This window comes from Sander vitreus, chromosome 6, assembly GCF_031162955.1.
Source record: "Sander vitreus isolate 19-12246 chromosome 6, sanVit1, whole genome shotgun sequence".
Lineage (NCBI taxonomy): Eukaryota > Metazoa > Chordata > Actinopteri > Perciformes > Percidae > Sander > Sander vitreus.
In genome coordinates this window covers 9,574,159-9,593,592 of record NC_135860.1, presented here as the reverse complement: position 1 = coordinate 9,593,592, position 19,434 = coordinate 9,574,159, and the positions used below count along the sequence as shown (strand labels likewise).

Sequence of the window (19,434 nt, the reverse complement as noted above, 5' to 3'; positions counted from 1 at the left end):
TTGATGTGATTATTTATGCTTCCCTGCAAGTAATGACTTTTAAAGTGGTGCCTATCGATCATTATTAATAACACTTTTAGCCGCAGCCTTTTCTCTTCATGTGCACTGTGAAACATTCTGTCCCCAGCAACTGGAAATTGTAAACAGCCGTAGCTTCAGCCTAAGAACTTGGTAATTACATAATTAAGGCTGATTAGTGCAGCCTCTTAATGCTGTGTGTGAGAAGACACAGACCATAGAGCTGTGTGTGGCTCACTCGGTACATTCCTTTTGTTTTCATGGCTAATTAAGCCTGATGGTAATCTTTGCCTATTGCTTCTTCAGGGAAATACAGATTATCCAGAGGCTTGTTTACTTCATCCATTAGATCCATTCTTCTGGCCAGTAACAGAGGAAGAGGAAGAGACTAAGCCAGACAGTGAAGCACTATTTGGATATTTAACAAAAAAAAATAATCAAAATATGGTATGACTCAGCCATGGAGGGGAGCTACCCCAATCCAGATGTACTGTATCATAACACAAATAGGACAGTTAATCACATTGTGCAGTATACAGTTATAATAATACTAACAATCTATACACACTCTTACTAGCAGCTTTCAACCACTTTTTAGGGTCTTCGCCAGCAACTATTCCAACAAAGTTCACGCAATGTCAACTGAGACAACTCTATCTACTGATGAAGCTTGGGAGATGAGGTTGAAAGCTCCAGAAAAATAATGTTTTGTCCAACTACTATTCCTAAGGTCAAGCATTAATTTTTAGAATGCTCTATAAAAAATGTATAATATGAATTAATATTATTGTCACTGTTGCTATGAAAAAAGCTGATAATGAATTATGCCACTGTGCAAACAAATGGGAACAGATTGAACTTCACTTTTACTGTTTCACTTCACCAAGTACTGATCGGAATAGTACTACGCCCTATCGTACAGGAAATAATTTAGTCAAAACGCAGGTTTAGTTCCTGAGTATGAACAGCGAGCCTTGACTGGTGCCCGTTGAGCTTTTCAATCCAGTCCAGTAAATAATCACCATCAAAACATTTTTTGTACTCACTCTTTCTCTGTTCGGGAGTTGCGGCCCTATGAGGCACTTTCACTCTTTCGAGGGGGATGGGGGAGGAGGTGCGGTGGTCTATCCTGACAGGGGTCCTGGCTCTTTTGGGCCGACCTTTAGGAGTCGACGGGCTTCCACGTGTGGATGGAGGATTAGGGGAGGCAGCAGGGCTGGGGGAGGCAGTTCTGCCCTTAGGAGTGGCTGGGGATGACGGCCGTTGTCTTGATAAAGGACTGTGATAAAGGAAAATACAGAGGAAAAATATATATGACTGATGGGAAATTTATTAGCAATTATTCTCTTCTAATGAATTTACACTATGTTCGACACATTATTCTTTTGGACCTAAGGTGAAATGCTTGTTTACAACCCAGACACATGTTCTGAAGAAACCTGACTACAGCAAACAGGTTCATAGCAGACAAAACACTCAAACATTGCATCATCACCCTTAAAGTGCCTTATTGGTCAGCATCCCAGCTATACTCAGGCAATGCAACATTTAGAGGGGAAACATCCATTATGCTGAAGAAGACCGTTTTTTTTTTCCCTCTAGGCCTCTGGCATTGATGGGACTGACAGCCCTGCCAAGATTATTGCCTTGATTGTTGAGTCAAAAGAACTTTCTTTCTCCTATCCCATCCCGTCTGTCATGGATGTCATTTATTTCAGTGGCCTGGGGATGCGAGAGGAAACGTCCACTCGTCCGTGGATCTTTTACTCAATGTCTGCTCAAACAGTGCATGAAATATTCAGTCATTATAATGCAGACGTAAGCATGGTCTCTCTGGCTAACCCCAGCTGTTGACCACAGACAAGCGGTGGGTCAACGGGATGTGAGGTTAACCTCATTTACGATACGGTTTTAGTGACCATGTCTATGTAAATATCAAAAACAGCACTATCATGATTATTAAGCACCTGAATATTCAAATGGTTCTTTGGATATGCAAGTAATTATATATTTTTTTGAAGTAGAATTGGTAGCTTTAAATAATATACCTTCTATTGTGCCCTTTTCAGTCGGAGCTTATACAAGGTTTCACACTTGTCTCACATAAATTCGCTCGATGGTGTTTTAAGCCTCCAACGTCGCCTTCCAGGCAGCTAACCCTAACCCTAACCATAACCATTGCCGCGCTGCCTGGAAGGCGACGTTGGAGGCAAAAAACACCAAACACCCATAAATTCACTGTGTTCAGTTGTTAATGTTCAACCTAGACCTCTATGATTTAAGGCATCAACTAACAATTAAAGGCAGTAACTAACAATTATTTTCATAATCTGCCCATTATTTTCATAGTTAAGCGTTAATGCTATTATAATTTCCCAGAATCCAAATTTTGTACAAACCACAGTCCAAAATTCAAAGATATTCAATGACAAACATAATGGATAAATGGATCACATCAGCAGTGATAACGGACTATAGGCTTTGTTGAGAGTGGGCACAGACAATTAGTTGTCTGATAAATGAAATCAGTAACCAGGCTGGTGGGAAATACATATAAACGCACAAGGAGGAAAAAGATAATAGCAAAACAAAAAAGGAGTAAAATCTGGAAGTACAAATGTTGAAATTGTAGGTTCTTACCTTGGATCAGGTCTGTGTTTCATGCTGGGGAGAGACTGTCTCTTCTTAAGCACCTTCTCTTTAGTGAGAGCACTTTTCTCCTTCTCATTCTCCCGTTCCTTGTCTTTCTTTTCTTTCTTGTTTTTATCCATCTATATGTCAAAAGGATAAAAAAAAGGTTAAATTTCAATCTTTTCATGTGCAAAATAAGACAAGATACACTATACGTAAAGTACAGAAGAAAGTCTGATCAGGGGACATGTGCTCTCATTGCTCTCTTGGAAATAGTTTCTCAACGAGAATCTAACAACCTCATCGTAAAAATGTCACTCGTGTTCAGGTGAATGGTAAACCCACTCGTAGAAACAGAATCAGCTGTTATTAATGTCATGGCTGTTTAGCTACGCTCTTATTCTGGAAAACGTATCATGATGAAGTCCAGCCCTGTTGTAACTTTCTAAAGACTGTGGCTGTGTTCGAAACCGTTCCCTCACTCACTCTCTCTTTCCAATATACAGTAGTGTTTATTAAATAGTGAACTATATAGGGAATGACCAAATGAGTTCTTCTGCTTCTTCTTCTCCTCCGGGAAAACAAAACCGCATTGCATTGTGGTATATGTGAGTAAAATGTAGGGTACATCGTATGTACGCTCAAATTAGCTGTGCATTGTGGGTATTTTACAGTGGACTATATAGTGAATGAAATGAGAATTCGAACACCACTACAAAATGGCGAACACACTATATAGTGCACTATTGCCGTGAGAGGGGAACGGTTTCGAACACACCTTGTGACTACACTTGACCGTCAAAAAAGACAAAAGCTAATTAGGCGTTGTTACGTAGGGATTTGTATTTTGTCTGGTATGTGTGTGTGCGCCTCCCTCTCTTTTCCAGGTTGACTGGTGACTGCTGGGAGGAGACCCCGTGACTTTCGGTTCTCCACTCCTTTGTTGTGCTGGCTGGCAGCAGACGGTGCTGTCCAGAGTATATGTTGATAGGTTTTACTCCTTTTTCCTAAAAAGGAGGGTGTTTATCCTGTGCTTTGGTTTTGTCATTTACTAAGGCTGTTGTCTAGTCTCTTTGTAGATCGGCCTCTGCCTGACCGTGGCATGCTTTCCTGTGTTTTTTTCTTTTCTTCTTCAACTGCTGTGGAGCAGCGTTGCACATTCTGTTTTGCATTATTAACAAATTGTACTGATAATTTTGAAACAAGCGACTCCCATCCATCCTTCATCTATTTTACATCAATGGTTACTCTCTGATTTCTAGGGTCCTAACAGGCGTACTTACGGGTGTGGAGCTCCGTCTGTTGTGGCGCTGGGAGATGTCGGGTGTGCTGGACGTCACTCTCCAGCGGTCGGAGCAGCGATGGTGGGGCTGGTGGGCGCACAAGGTGAGCGGACTGGCTGAGGCCGAACGGGGGCAGAGAGGAGAGTCTGTGGAGAGAAGTGACATACAATTAAAGCTTGCTAACATTCATACAGCAGCGTAATTTAATTTACCATGAGACAGATATTAAACTAATGTTAATCTAACTTACTATCTTTGCCATTGGTGAGGACGCTGGCAGCGCTGCGGCTCCTAGCGAGGAAAGACAGCGTTGGCGTCATCAGGCGGTCAACTATACTGCTCTCCCATGGACTCAGTGCAAGGCTACGGGCTGCAGGCAGGAAAAACAGATTGATAAATGTATGTTTTTTTATATTAACTACAAAACTAATTCCTTTATTTGATGTCCTCAGTTGAACCAAAACTTTGCTGCAAGTATAGCATCCCCAAACCACGGTATATCTGAAGTATTAGAGGAAGTTAGGCCCATTTGATATCAATATTTGCAGTTCTGCGTCATTGCCCAGACAGTGATAAAATAAAAGCATAAAATTTGTCACCAAAGGGAAATGAAAAGAAACCGTTATTCAGGTTAAAGCTCATGTAGCAATATGTCGTCAAGCTACAAAGTCCTGATTAAATACCAAAAAAAAAAAAAAAAAACTAAGACACCTTAGCGCCACCCAAAGAGATTATATAAGAGAAATGAGCTCCGTAAATGTGTCTACTATAACCTTAGGCTGCAGTAGTACCACCCAATGCTTGTCTAGACAGTGAGTCAGTTATTTATAACCACAGCCTTGAGCATACAAGCAGAGACGAAGAAGAGTGGAGACTTTATTTGGGGGAGAAACACTCTGGCATTAAAGTGTAGGACGAGGAAGATGATGTTGTGTTGCAGTGAATGTTCACAGACAGGGTGTGTAATTGTGATTGGGTAGAGAAGAGAGCGACAAGAGGGATAGAGTACTTGCCTATCTATTTCCTCCCTAGCAGCACAGAGGAATAGTACCTGCTCCGGGGAGTTTTCAGAATACATTATCTCCTGGAAAAAGCTGACTCACTCACTCACCAACTTTACTTTTTTCAAGCCCTGAAGTTTCTCCTTCTTTGCATGAGTACACCATGACCTGGTTAAATATTGCATATATAGACCTATAAAGAAGAGCTCTACTCACCCGAAGAATGAAGTAAGGTTCATTTGAAAGACAAAGTTGATTCAAAAAGATATTTGTCATTCATAAACATCACCCACCTCCTCCACATCAATCAAAATCAAGACATTGAAAAAAAAGGACATCCCTTATCCAGTATGTTGAAAATGAGCACAAAGGATCCATTTGACTGTGCAAAGACATGAAATGACCATTACCACCCAATGAACCAACCAAAGGATAGTAAAAAAAACAACAACAAAATAATATATGAACACTGTACATAACCCATATTAAAATATGAGCATGCAGAACAAAACCCAAACCCAAATTCGGGAGAGTAACAAAAAAAGAACCCAGTGGTTTTGGAAGATGGAAATGGATCAGCTGTCAACCACCAAGCACAAGAGAGGGACTGAAATCAGAAAGGGGAAGAACTGAAAAAAAATAGACAATGATGGACGGGTTCGGAGGTGTTGGCGGTGGCAGAGTGATGAACACAGTTACACGGGAGGGGGGTGGGGGCATTCCAGATGTTGCCTTACTTCTGCTGGGGGAGTTCCAGAGCGTGGCGGAGGACTTGGACAGTCGCTTGTTTATAACAGAGTCCACGTGTTTGGGCAGGTTGACCGTTGACACAGAGCATCTGCCTAAGAAGCCAAGAGAGCGCCACACAGATGTTCACACATGGTTGAGAGGAAGAGGGCGAACGTCTGTGGCGTCATGTGTTGCGCTCCAATGATGCCTCTACAAACATACACCCACACACTGTAAAGGGAACTACAGTACCATACTTGTAATATGAGCAACTCCCAAGTGTGCTGACTGTGTATATATTAACATCCACTGCTTTACAGTAAATACACACGCACACAGTACACCATATGTTCACTTCAGATTGCTTTTTGGTGTGTAGGCAGGCATCTCTGGCAGAAAATTACATATATTATTTTTAAATGTTGCTGAATGTCTCAAAGGCTACAGTTGTGAGCGCACCATTCTAAATTCCATTCAACTCCATTGAGGTGAGAAAACCACTTTGCTTTTTTGTGATTTGAGTGAAGTGACTCTTAAAGATTCTTCTCAAAATTCCATATAAAAAGTTAACAGAAGTGTATGCCTACTTCATAGCAACAACAATTCCAAAACACTAAAGGAGTAGCCTTTTTATGTCCACCTTTTAAAAGCTACCAACACAAGCAATGAACAAGAAAAGACACCTCTAAATAACCTTAGCAACAAGGGATGGGTACCAAACTTCATTACTTTTTAAGACACCGACTGAATTGCCTCCACAGTATCAAGTATTGAAAAATGCCTCGTCATTCAATACCAAATTTAAATACCTAAGGGGTAAATCTCATCAGTGTCAGTCAGCCAATAAGCACGCTTCTACTAAGATCTAATAATGCTGGTCATGCCGTAGAGGCATGCAGGAAGAACTCGACTTTATGCACAGAGACGTAGTTGTTATATTTTGAGAGGCTTGACTGCAGGTGTATCACACGTGCGTCACATAGGTGTAAAAGAGCTGCAAAATAAAACAAAAAAATAAAGATTTGTACCGTAATGTTGTAATTTCTTTTTGTTAAAATGGATTTTATAAAAAATTGGTATCACAAAACGTTCAGGAACCTGAACATGTTTTGACAATACCCACCCCTATAATAACAACCAAACAAGTGATGGAAAGAGGCTGATGGGAAATATGTACTCAAGGTTGATGACGTGAACTGGCACTTCAGAAAAGGGCAAAACATTGAATCCTTCAACCGTCCATGTGCAATACTTGCATCTATCCCAATTCTATAGCCCTTTAATACACTGCAATCAAGTGAACACTCTGCTCTTTTCCCAAATGACGCCAGGCATGATTCAGAGAGCACTACGGTAATGGAGGTACAGTATTAAAGCAGTCTAAAGTCTCCATTTAAATAGACAATGAGACAGTGTGCTCTTTTGGATTGTTTTACTAAATAACATCCTGAAGTCTCAGCCATTCCACTGCAGCCTGTTTAGGCTTGTTTACTGTCGTCATCTGACAGACGGCAGGCTGCTGAGGGAGGCAGGATGGGAGAGAAGAGGAGTGTGTCAATAATTCCCCTGGCATATGGCAGAGGCGATTACATGACATAAGCTATAACTTGGGATTCTAAAGATTTAGAGCTACAAGTTGGTAGGATGACAGAAAGGGACAGGAATGTCCATCAAGCTGCACTGTTAAAACATCATTTCTACAGGATTACCTAGCCTCTGCAGTCACTGCATTATTAGACAACATATTAAATATAAGCTAGTCAATAGAACCCTGCTCACTGAAACTGACGCAATAAAAGCAGCTGAATACATTTTGACTTTGTGTGATCAATACAGTCTGGTCGTGATTAAGGGCTAATGACCCTGAAGTAATGTTTAAGAGGCAACCAGCCTGCTAGGACAGAGCTGTTGTAGCCAACACATCAGAGGAAATAGTGTGTCAGGGAAGAGGAGTGTGACGAATGCAGCAAAGGCACATCAGATTCAAATATATCAAAACCTCCAGTGCTGTCCAGATCGGACTGACTGTGCACCTGCCAACATCATATGCCAACCCCAGTAGAGAGCATAAAACACAGTACACCTAACGAAGCCATCTGCTTTGCTGTTGGGTTTAAAAGAAAAAGAGAAAACACAATTCAGTGATATAATTCACCTGAACGAGGTGATAATGTAATCATTTCTGGATGCTACGCTTTAGAAAGAGAAAACTGAAAAAAGAAATGTGAGAATTTTCTACTTTTCTCAGTTTTATATGGTTGTAAATGAAAGATTGCGGGGTTGTGGTCTGTTGGCTGGACAACATAAGTAATTTGAAGACAGCGCCTTCAGCTTTGGGAAATTGAGAGACAATTTTTCTGACTTTTCTTTTTACATTTTAAAGACTAAATGATTAATTGAAAAAAAAAAAAAAAGAGTTATCTTTAAAAGATACATTAGTGGTGATGGCAGGTCTGCTTTTGATTTCATAGGCAAGTCTATTAAAATAATTATATAGATATATTTATATAAATAAATAGATAGATATATATAAATAAATAGATATATATATATATATATAAAAAATATTATCATAAATAAGGATCTTCACTAAAACAGTGAGCTGCATGACTGCAGAGTGATGCTCAAATAATCTTCCTTTAATGGCAAAAGAGGTTAATGGCACTAAAACTCAAGAGCCAATAATGATGAAAAAAAACCTCAGACAGACAGAATCTATAGCCAGTTAAAGTCTTACGTTGCACTGATTCCAGATAGCTTCCAAGCACTGCCTCATATTAGCTATAAGAGTCTGTTATTCTTTAGTGATTCAAGTAAGTCCGTCTGTTATTATTTTCCGAGGATGTGCATCCAGATTAGATCAGTGTACTTACCTTCTTTCTGGCTGGAGTTCTGGCTTAGCGCACCAGCCCAGGACCATCTTTGTTGGCGGATTTCTGCCCACGTCTTCTTGGTTGACCTGTGAATGGCTGCCTCATAGCGCTCCTGGAAAGGATAAACAGGTATCAGTTATTTGAATGTCTAATGCATTAAAGGCAATATGCAGAACTGGGTGCATCCTTCAGCTGTAAAGCTTGGATTCAAGCACCTAGCCTGGCTTAGGTGTCCTAGCAAAATCCTAAATCCCCGCATCTGCAGCTGACTCTGTTCATTCCAGTGAGGGAAGTCATAAAATGTCACCTCTGGGTATCAGTGCAGTATGAAAAAAAACCAAAACATATTGAATAGATTTTTTGGGCATTTTAGGCCTTATTATACAGGACAGCTGAATATGTGAAAGGGGAGAGAGAGAGAGGGGCAATGACATGCAGCAAAGGGCCGCAGGTCGGAATCAATACTGTGGCCACTAATTCACAGACTGAGCCTTAGTACATGGGGGGCATGGAGCTATCCGATATCTAGTTATTATTCTCGCCCAAACGTACTTTATTCTTCTCCAGTTTCTGTTTCTGTCTCTCCTCCAGAGCGGCTCGCCGTTTTTCCGCTTTGGTCCGCTGTTGCTCGAGCTTCCTGCGGCGCTCTTCCAGCTGCTGCTCCCTCAGCTGTCGTGCCTTCTCCTCCTTCTCCAGCCACTGGGTCTTTTTAGCAGCTAAGATGGGGCAGAAAACGTGGTCAACAGAGTAAGACTTTACTTAAAAAGAGCGCTGGACAGAGGAGCTCTCTCTCTCTCTCTCTCCCTCTCTTCCCTGTCCTTTCAGAACACTGTAGGTATATTATTACGCATTCCCTTTGAAAGGTCTGTATCAGTTTGGACTTAAAAGGAGTAGTGGGATAGCTGTTGAAAGCATATTTTGATACGTTGGAGGTTTTCAAGAACAATCCAGTTTGAAGCTTTCAGAAAATTTCCTAAAAGTAAAGTCTATGATGTTTTCTTCTCATCTCAATCTGTCTTTGAAAAAAATATGTTGCCCTTCACCTCAATCCCACTTTGTGTTTGGAAAATAAATTCAATTACATTACTTTTCCACAGAATACTGCACAAAGCGGGGTTAGACAGCTACAGTACTTCTGAAGTGACACTTTTATACCACACTAATCGCATCAAGCCTCCACGTCATCTTCAATAAACCACACGCTTTGATATGGAAATCGCCTTGTTGTCCCTCAGCCATTCAAAGAGAGCGTAAAGAAGCATTTTGCAGCTGCCTCTCTGTGTACACAACTCACCATATTTCTTTAAACTACAAAGTAAAACCTCCATGAAGAATCAGCCCCTGCAAAGAGACGAGGCTGAGCTCTCTAATGCACTTGATGCAACAAAAGCAACTGGTTGTGGATTTCAGACTATGGTGACGGATCATTGCAGAGATGCCTGAGGCTAGAGGGGTTACAATTTATTGGGAGGCACACAGTTCGACTTTTATCTGAGAAGGGAACAAAAAGCTGAGTTATACCGAGGCACTGCTTGCCAGTACCTTGCGGCAAAGGAAATATCTGCTGCAATGCGTATCTCAGCTCATCGCAGCACTGTGGCCTCAATTTGAGAGACGCCACATCTTAACCTTCTAGTGATACAAATATTTAGAGATGGCACTGCAAGTAAAGTGCAGTGGAAACTGCTTCATAATTCACTTCTTGTGCTGTGACGAGAACAAAGGGAGGAGGAAACGATTTCAACCGGGCAATGCTGAGATAGATGACTGTTGTTGATTGGGGGGGGGGGGGCTTAAGATAATTACTCTAAATGATTTCAGCTCATGATTTACACAATTCCCTCAGAGTGTCATTCATCATCTGTGATTTATGCATCTATATAAGGGTGTTTAGTCCTAAACAGATCTCCAATTCTGAATATCTTACGCTGACATTGCTTTAAAATGCATTCTTCAACTCTTTCCTGACAGTGATTAGCCCTGACTAGACTAGCACTATACTGCCCTACAAAGGCAAAAGACCTTAACAAAAATGACTTTAAAGTTATCTTAATGTCCTGACAATTGAGTTATAGGTATATAGTGTATACCTGTATTAATCTATCGACAAAAACATTTTGAACTCAAATTTGACCTTTGACCCTTTTTAGGAAGTTACTGTATTCTACCTTAGCATTGCCCACAAAATGACAATCGGTCATACCAAGGCAAAATACCGTAACTTCTATTTTATAGCACAATGTTATGATAACAATTATAACTTTTACTTAAAATGTAAGCAATATTAATCCTATTGGACTCACTATGATAAAAAATGGCTTCACATTTATCAACATCATATGAAAATGATATATCAATACATTTTTTTTTTGTATTTCATACTCATACTACCACACAGGCAGTCGCATGATTGATTCACCCACTCTCTGACAGACGTCAGAATTAAGCGTGATGAGTGTTTTGATGTTTTAATGCATATAAAGCATGCTCTTCTGTTTGGATATGAGGCACTAATTTAGACTCATTACAAGAATGAAGACATGTATATTAAGTAGCCATGTTGGTTTGTTCTGGTCTTATAATACATCCATAGATGCTCTGCAGAGAGGATGGTTAGTTTAGCTAAATTTGTCCAAATTTCAAGATTTGTGGCAAATTAAGATAAACACTTAGAATACAAACCGACAGCTTTTGCTTTAGCTTGTTTGTCAACATTCGCTATTTAGAGTAGAGTAGAGCTGTGTTTGTGTAAACAGCGCAGTGGAGGAGAGTGGACTGCGCCCAGACAGAGATTGAAATATATCGCTTCTTACATGTGTATGCCTGTAGACAGGTGAGTGGGTATTAATACGCATTTACTTTTAGGTTTTATTGTAGCCTAATTACAGTAACGAGCGTAGCGGTATCTTTCCCAGTCAGGTACATGTGCTGCGTGTCAGCGTCGTCCTCTGCTGTGTGTGTGTGTGTGTGTGTGTGTAGCGCGGGCATCGCATTTACAGAGTACCTTAACTCAATTTGAGCATTCTGAAGCGCCATGAAACAAAGACAAAGAACCGTAACTGATGTGACGATATTCTGCCTTGGTTTCTCTACGGCTTTTGAAGTTACGGCAAAGACAACACACGATTTTCTCCCCAAAACAATAAAATTGACTCAAGATATTTGTCCACATGATAAAGCAGATCTTTACTGTTCCAAAAATGACAATAACTCATTTATTGTCTTTTCGCTTTGCACGGCAGTATAGTACTATTATAGTAAGACCATTAAATAATTATAAGCAGAGTGCTGCTCTAACCCTGGAACATAAAGTATTTATACCATCCCACCAAGGACAGACAAGGCAGGAGATTAGCTTCTGTACAGCGACAGCGAATTCCATGATGCAAGTCCTTCAAGGCTTCCCTTAAATGTAACAAGGAACAAATAAGATGCAGGCTAGGATGTTCTTATTGTGCACCTTTTACTACTAAACTAGTCATACTACTGGTGATGGTTGATTAGCCAAGTCATTCTTAGTCAGGATCTCTTTCAAGCCGATATTGTAAACACAAGCTTTGGCAGGATCCCATCTTATATCCAGTTCTGACTGAGAGTATTAGATCAGTCCCCCATCTGGCATGGCCTGGGGATCACCCAATTAGACTGATCCACACGCTATGAAGTGTGCCAAACTCATCTTACTGCTATCGAACAAACAACACGGCATTACTGAATGTACGAGTATGATAGTTCAAAGGAATCCGTGTCACGTGAGGATATACATCATGTTTATGCTTAAGTTACCAAAACATTTATGTCGCTTTGAGAATCCTAAATGAAACTGAGACCAATATAGCAAGACCAAGGTTTTTACTAATTTCTTTAAGGTAATAAAGAACTGAAACGGTATGATTAACTTTTGAATGAGCATTTCTGTCTATCACTAAGTAGTACCATGCTGACAACACACCCTGTGAGACTACCATAACTAAAAAGAAGAAAATAACTGAGCAAAAGTATCACTATTCCGTTCTGTATCTAAAACAAGTAATTAACACGTTCCTATTTCAGAACATTTTAAAAGTGTGTGATTTTAAAGTGAGTTTGGCAATATAAAGTTGTTTAGATGGAAATTTGCAGCCACGATCAATCTGGCCTCAAGTGTCTCTAAAACCTCCAATTTCTTCAGTAAGATGGTAATCATAGTAGGTTTGCGGTATGTGGTTGAAACGCGTTATCTTTAAATACAAAATCCAAGGAGTTCTGTGGTGTCTGAAGATGAAACATGTGGATGAACAAAGTTCAAACTCAGGGCACGCTTCGTCTTCCTTCATGTGAACTGAGATTAAAACCATTTAAACTACTACTTAAAATACCATTTTTAGTTACAGATACATGATTTGTTATTGATCAATCTATGCCTACATGATTTTTGTGAAAGATACATTGATGATGTCCAGAGACAGAAAAAGGTTGCAATTAGTTGAAATTTCTATGATAAAGAAAAATAAAACATTATAAAACAAAGAAACCACGGGGATTAAATGAATGAAAACGCTGTAGAGTTGGGCAACATGACCAAAACTCAATATTGGAACTCTTTTTATGTAGTCTTTACCTTTATAATGATAAAATAAAAATATTTTTCCTTCCATAAGGGCTCCCTGATAACGACAAGTCTGCCATATCTCTTCTAAAAGCTCATATTATAAACAAGCACAACTACTAATGCATTAGCATTGATGCTTATTAGTTTTGCATTCCGATTTGTTATAGAATAAGAGATGGAATGAAGTAGAGAGGGGGTCAAATCATGTAACTTGTGTTTGTTTTTATGGGATGATACTTGGAGCTAAATGGGAAGAGCTTTTAACTAATATCAACATTAGCAAGGTTAGTTTATGACTACTAATGTCTGTATATTGGTACGTTTTTGGTTTATTGCCCAACTCTGGTTAAAGCTACTGGACTTCATTAAATTGAGACATCCAAATGACAGAATGATTGAAATAGGTTACCACCACCACCACCACATACACATAGGTGAGTGGCTTACCTTGTAACATGCTGAGCTCTTCTGCAGGAGGGAAGGAGTGAGAGAGAAGACAGAGGCAACTGTCAGTCATGCAAAGCAGTGCACGACCAGCGTGTAAGCCAGGTGACAAAGTGACAGCCGTGTGATAAACAGAAAATAAGGACTTGGGCCAGGAGATGCAATATCAACTGACACAAAATAAGTACTGCCATGTCAATTGTTATGACACCCAAGTGAAAGGCACTGAGGACATTTTGCCCCAATTGATCAAACAACATTAAGTCAAGTTTGAATAAAATGTAAAAGGTGTCCGTGCTTTGATGACTGAGTACTGTTGCAAACAGATTTTAAATAACAGCAAGTCAAGATATATTCATAACACTGCAAAAAGCTGCAAAATTGCCAAAAATATTGTTTTTGTCAATGTGATGAATATCTTTATCTCATTCAAATTGTATTAACATACATTTTAGTGCAGAGGTGAGCTCAAGTGCTAATGTGTCAAACAAACATACAATAAGCAAACATTTTGACAGCTTATTTCAGCATGCATGTAGAAAATGAAAGCTGGTTCGTTATTGGTAAAATGGTGGCTCGGCTTTTGCTGATTTTAGTCACTCTGGTGCAGAAGCCCAAACTACCCTTTTATCCTCTCTGTGCTACATGTTCATGCCATCTGCAGCCTGGAGCCATCCCAGTAGCAACACAACTGCAAATGTAAAACAACAACCTCTTTCACCCCAACACTAGGGGGAGCTCTCATCCTATGTAATGGGCTTGTCCTCCCACACCTTGTTTCCACTTACCAATATATTTGGCCTTTTCCTCTCTGCGCTCCTTGGCAAGCTTCTGCCTCTCCTCGGACTTCATGATGTCTGGGATAATAAGGGAGAAAGGAGGAAAATAGGGAGAGGATGTAAATGAGAGGTGCCATATTGTAAACGTATATCAAGTCCAAGCCATTCAGACCATAGACAGTATATAATGGACCAACAGATCCCGTTGCTCTGGACGGAGACCAGTGAAGGCCATTAGAAGCACTTTTCCGGTGAGCGCTGAGCGTTACTGCGCAGCCTCCAACTGAGCTCGAAGACGTAAATGTGCCGTGAGCAACCTGTCTGAAAGTTGGAAGTCTTCTGGTAGCTGTGCCAAGAGAAATCTCAATCGTTCCCAATCTTGCAGAGACGGAGAGCGTAGGTATATGTAAGGAGATAACATAGGCACAGGCTAATTATTGCTAACTAAAATGCTAGTTAACATTAGTAATTAAACTAAACAGCTAATGTAAGTTGAAACTGCCTGCGAGCTTCTCCTGTACTATACGGTAATTCCTCTACTGTGCGACAGTAAGTCGCGTGGTTATGACACAATCGTTAGCCTATTTTTTATAAAAACGTCTGCTACGGAGCCATAACGTGAGGTACAAGGTAATGGAGCCTTTTCTACATTGTCGTGTTTCTTTAGAAATAAACAATGGACAAATAGAGTCTTTAAACGCTTCAGATGTAAAGTTATTCGCTGTCAAAGTGACGCCAAAATGAATGGCAGTCAATGGAATGCTAACGTCAGGTGATCGTTTGATAGCATCAAAATGGCGCTATAGGAGGTTCGAGTTCTGAAGCGAAGCTTAACCCCTTGATTCAGACCCATCAGATCTCGCTCACACAGCATTTATTTAAGAAAGTTAATAAATCTTGTTATGATATGTCTTTATGTTTCCTCGCAGGTCAAAACAAACACAATATCATGCGATCTGCAACACAACCTGAGAGAAATTTAACATCTAAGACGTTTTGGCCTTTTATCTGACCGAGTGAGATTCCTGACATACTTCCATATAAAATGAGCAGTTAAAAAGCTTTGACTAAGAACTCAATTAAAGCTCGTTAATCCTCACCTTAATTGGAATCATTCCTTAAGGACGGCTTGTGTTAAGTTTAAAGTTCTGTAAATGTGCTATTATTTGTACAATAATAATGTTTTGTGGCATTGACCATAGCAGTTGACTTCCCAAACTCCCTCATCCCAAAACTGACCTGAGGCAACAATGATGCACCTGCCTTCTGATAAACATAAATATATGAGTAAATGTTTTGTTCACTGCTGCAAAGTCAGCATGACAGAGGCTTTTAACTTTTAAATATCACCACAAGGAAATGCACGCCACAAGACAATGACAGGAAACTGGCACGGTCAACATTTCACCACCGACGCTCAACAAAAGGCTGAAGCTGACGTGTGCTATATTTTCTGGATCAAGAAAAAAAATCTCCATGGAAGCAAATCTCCAAATAAAAGCTGCAGCATGCGGCAGGCTCGCTAAATCTCCTATGTGGATGTAGGTGTATGTTTGACTTTGATATGTTATGACTACAGGGGGCACTTACATATACATCTTCTCTCTGTGACATGTCTGATGTGTGCTCACACATACCATTCCTTCCAAGTACCCCGGTGGAACCACTCAGTGAAAAAAAAAAAAAAAAAGCTAAGGGGAACAGCAATGCAAGCAAACACTGAACCTAGCCATTTTAAGAATTCAAACTGCATCCTTTCGTGATGGAAGCTGGTTCTAAAATATTGTCATTGTGACTTTCCAAAGGCAAGCTTTTTTTTTTTTTTACGATTATTGTCTGTGCATTTTAGGCCTTTATTTTTATAGAACAGCTGAAGACATGAAAGGGGAGAGAGAGGGGGAATGACATGCAGCAACGGGCCGCAGGCCTGAATCGAACCGACGGCCGCTGCGTCGAGTGAACCTCTATATATGGGCGTGCGCTCTACCAGGTGAGCTACCCAGGTGCCAGGCACGCTTTTTAAATATGGTATTACTAGAGCTAAACCAATTATTTGATTAATCAATTAGTCGATATAAAAATTTTTTTTATCTGCAACTATTTTGATAATCAATCAATTGGTTACAGCTTTTCAACAGTAACATTCTAGACTAGACCAAATTAATAGATGTATTAAAAGAACAATGGGATAAATTGATAATGAATCTAATCTTCAGTTGCAGTCCTATTTACAACAAAAAGATTACAACACATTAAGTCATATTTTCACCTTACTGAGTAATAATTTATTTCATAACACAAAATTGCAGCTGGACAATAATAATCCTGACATTCTGACTGCAATCCGGCAGCGTGTCACTTCAGTTTCCCCATATACGTATATCTTATAACCTATTATAACTTATTTCTGCAGCCCACAAAAATAAATGGGCTTAAAATGTGCATTGATCAAAATAGCTTCCATGTGAAACCATATGTTCATTTGTAGTAGGGCTGGGTTTAAAAAAAAAAACTAATTGGTTTTCTGATTCAAAACGATCTTCATTTGAATGATCCCTTATCGAATCATAAAATCCTGAGATTGATCTTTTAAGAGGCTCCGTTTTAAAGCTAGAGTGAAGATTTTGGGTATCGTATGAAACTAGACGATCTAAGGAATCCATGTCATGCTAAATAATGCTCCAATAATTCTCCATAGAAAGAACTGCCATGGCCATTTTCACAGATGTATGGCTTTAGGTCTCTTTCTCTGCATCACACCCTCTGCGCTAAAGAAAGCACTTTCACAATGTTTTCTGTCTCTTTGGGGTCAGTTCTCAACAACATTAATATTTGTATTAATGCACCGGGTTAGAGGGTTCCTTGTACAATTTACAGCATTAGTTCTCCGAGAATCTCGTTCATATCCAAGCAAAATTTGTATTGTAACTGAAATATCCCTAATCGAATCGATATAGAATCTAATCAAATCGAATCAGGACCTTGTGTATAGGAATCAAATCGATTCTGGAACTCAGTAGCGATACCCAGCCATAATTTGTTATGTAGTGCACTACCACAAATAACACATCCACCACTGGAAAACACTGGCACAGGCTGCAGTCTTGATCTTTCTCGAGTCTGATCATCCCTCTCAACCTTCACAGACAGATGTTCAACATCAAACACAAAGGAACTCATCCTTCAGCAATGTCTAATAAGAGGAGGCATGAATCACAAAAGTGAAAACAAGCTGCCATGCAGCCTCCCCTAAGAACAGCCTCTGACCTACTTTGATATTTATAGGACTATGGCCCATGTGCACGGTGCCGGTCGGCGTGATGTGCTCCCGTTTACCACCATGTTAATCATAACGTCACATGGACAAAGCTTTCGAGATAAAGACGGACCGGCCCAGAAAATACTGCGAGGTGCAGTGTTTTGGGCTCCGGACTGTGCACACACTCAGAATGTCAGCTCTGTGTTATTCTGTTCGCCTCTAAATTGGAGTACAAAAGGAGCAGTGCAGGGTATACTGCATAGTGTGACATGCAACCCTCATTGTGCAAATTCAATAGACAACCTAAGAAAAAAGAAATAGTGTGTTTACAGATAGATTTCTTTCACTTTTTGCTTAGGCAAAATTTGACTCAACACACGCAATCAATGTGACAAAATACAACTGGAGCAGACCATTACCAGAAGCAGCAGCTCCCAACTGAACTAAAAGCCTCACCATTTCATTTTACTAATTAAGGGGCCACCAAGTGCTTTTCATCTTTATACCCCTCTGGGTGGTGCAAAAGTAAAGTAATGAGCTTTACAGAATCAACGGAAAAGGAACTTGGAAGGACAAAAAGGGAAGTGTGGCTCATTTTTTTTTGGAATCAGCAGACTAAGGACTCAACTGCATCTTTCTCTAAAATAGACCAGACTTGGCAAATAAACATAGAATATCATAAAAGTCTTGCTATAACTGACATGGCTAAGGTCATAACAAAATATGCAAACTGGAAGTATTGTTATAGTTTTGGGAGCAGTTTGGGGCTTTTGGGGGGGGAGGGGGGGTTTATCCCCGTCACCTCACGCTAAGGGAATAAAGACCATGACCACAGCGAATGGATTAATGGATAAAGAATAAAGGGGAGAGAGAAAAGAGGCTTACACTCCAAAAACCATCAAACATGTTCTTTAAAGTTTGCATGTGCTGCTAACCAGTGGCTGCAATGACTTCAAGTGGTGGCTTTGTGGAAGTGGCTATGGTGCAACTGGTCAAAGTAAATGCCCTCTTGGCATCGCTCACTGATATGGAATTCCTATTCCGGTTCCCTTTGCTCATTTTTCATTACGGATCGGTGCATGGCAGTGATCGGCATTAGCCATCCACTTACCAAGAAAGCTCATTTGTCCATACTTTACTGTGATTTTTTTCATTACTAATTTAATTCTGCCCAAAATCTTTGACCCCAAAGCTGAGCTGTCCTCACATAGCAGCTTCTGTTCCATGCTTGTTCCAACAACTGCAGCAGCTCTATTGGATATATAGTACTTTACAGGAGAAGTGTCTAAATTACCTTTACCACTTTTCAACCTGGGAACAGGTGATGCAGGTGAGCCAGGGGATCGAGGGATGACGTCAGATTTTGTGGGGGTGGTCAATCGCCGATCCGTTTCTTTCTTAGCTGGAGACTCCATTCTCTCGGTGGTGTCTGTCTTCGGGGGGCTACTCTCCCCCTCCGGGTCAGGCCTTGTAGGGTTTGGGTTCAGAGCTGATTGGGGAGCTGGTCGAAGAAAAAGACACAGTAAAACAACAAGTGAGTGAAGTAAGGTAGGGCAAGCACAGAGATGTAACTTAACCAGTTGGTCTTCATTCCTTTCACTAAGAAGTAGTCAAGTGTGAGGGGTAGAGTCCATGTTTTTTTTGGGGGGGGGGGGAATTGTTCAATTTGATAACTCACATATCAACTCTGTAACAAGATAATGAAAAAGAAAACCTCCTACAAAACAATCTAGGCTCCTCGGTTTCTGTACAATGTTTCTTTCAGTTGTTCAGCAACATTTTCTGCTGCAGAGATTACACCATTTGCTCAGAAGCACAAGATAATA

General features: G+C 40.2%; 1 protein-coding gene across 5 annotated transcripts in view; it reads right to left on the bottom strand.

Moving 5' to 3' along the window:
* map7d1a (MAP7 domain containing 1a) overlaps nucleotides 1-19,434 on the bottom strand; it is a 43,585-nt gene that overhangs the window by 9,969 nt on the left and 14,182 nt on the right. For 2 of the 5 annotated variants that reach the window (XM_078252408.1, XM_078252407.1), the window contains exons 2-11: nucleotides 18,903-19,109; nucleotides 14,359-14,427; nucleotides 13,574-13,594; nucleotides 9,088-9,251; nucleotides 8,536-8,647; nucleotides 5,671-5,775; nucleotides 4,183-4,302; nucleotides 3,933-4,078; nucleotides 2,659-2,789; nucleotides 1,065-1,297 (exon numbers count right to left, since the gene is read on the bottom strand). In XM_078252408.1, coding sequence (XP_078108534.1) covers nucleotides 1,065-1,297; nucleotides 2,659-2,789; nucleotides 3,933-4,078; nucleotides 4,183-4,302; nucleotides 5,671-5,775; nucleotides 8,536-8,647; nucleotides 9,088-9,251; nucleotides 13,574-13,594; nucleotides 14,359-14,427; nucleotides 18,903-19,109 — 1,308 coding nt within the window. The remainder of the gene's footprint in view (nucleotides 1-1,064; nucleotides 1,298-2,658; nucleotides 2,790-3,932; nucleotides 4,079-4,182; nucleotides 4,303-5,670; nucleotides 5,776-8,535; nucleotides 8,648-9,087; nucleotides 9,252-13,573; nucleotides 13,595-14,358; nucleotides 14,428-18,902; nucleotides 19,110-19,434) is intronic. The other 3 variants (XM_078252411.1, XM_078252410.1, XM_078252412.1) reach the window with 3 other exon arrangements.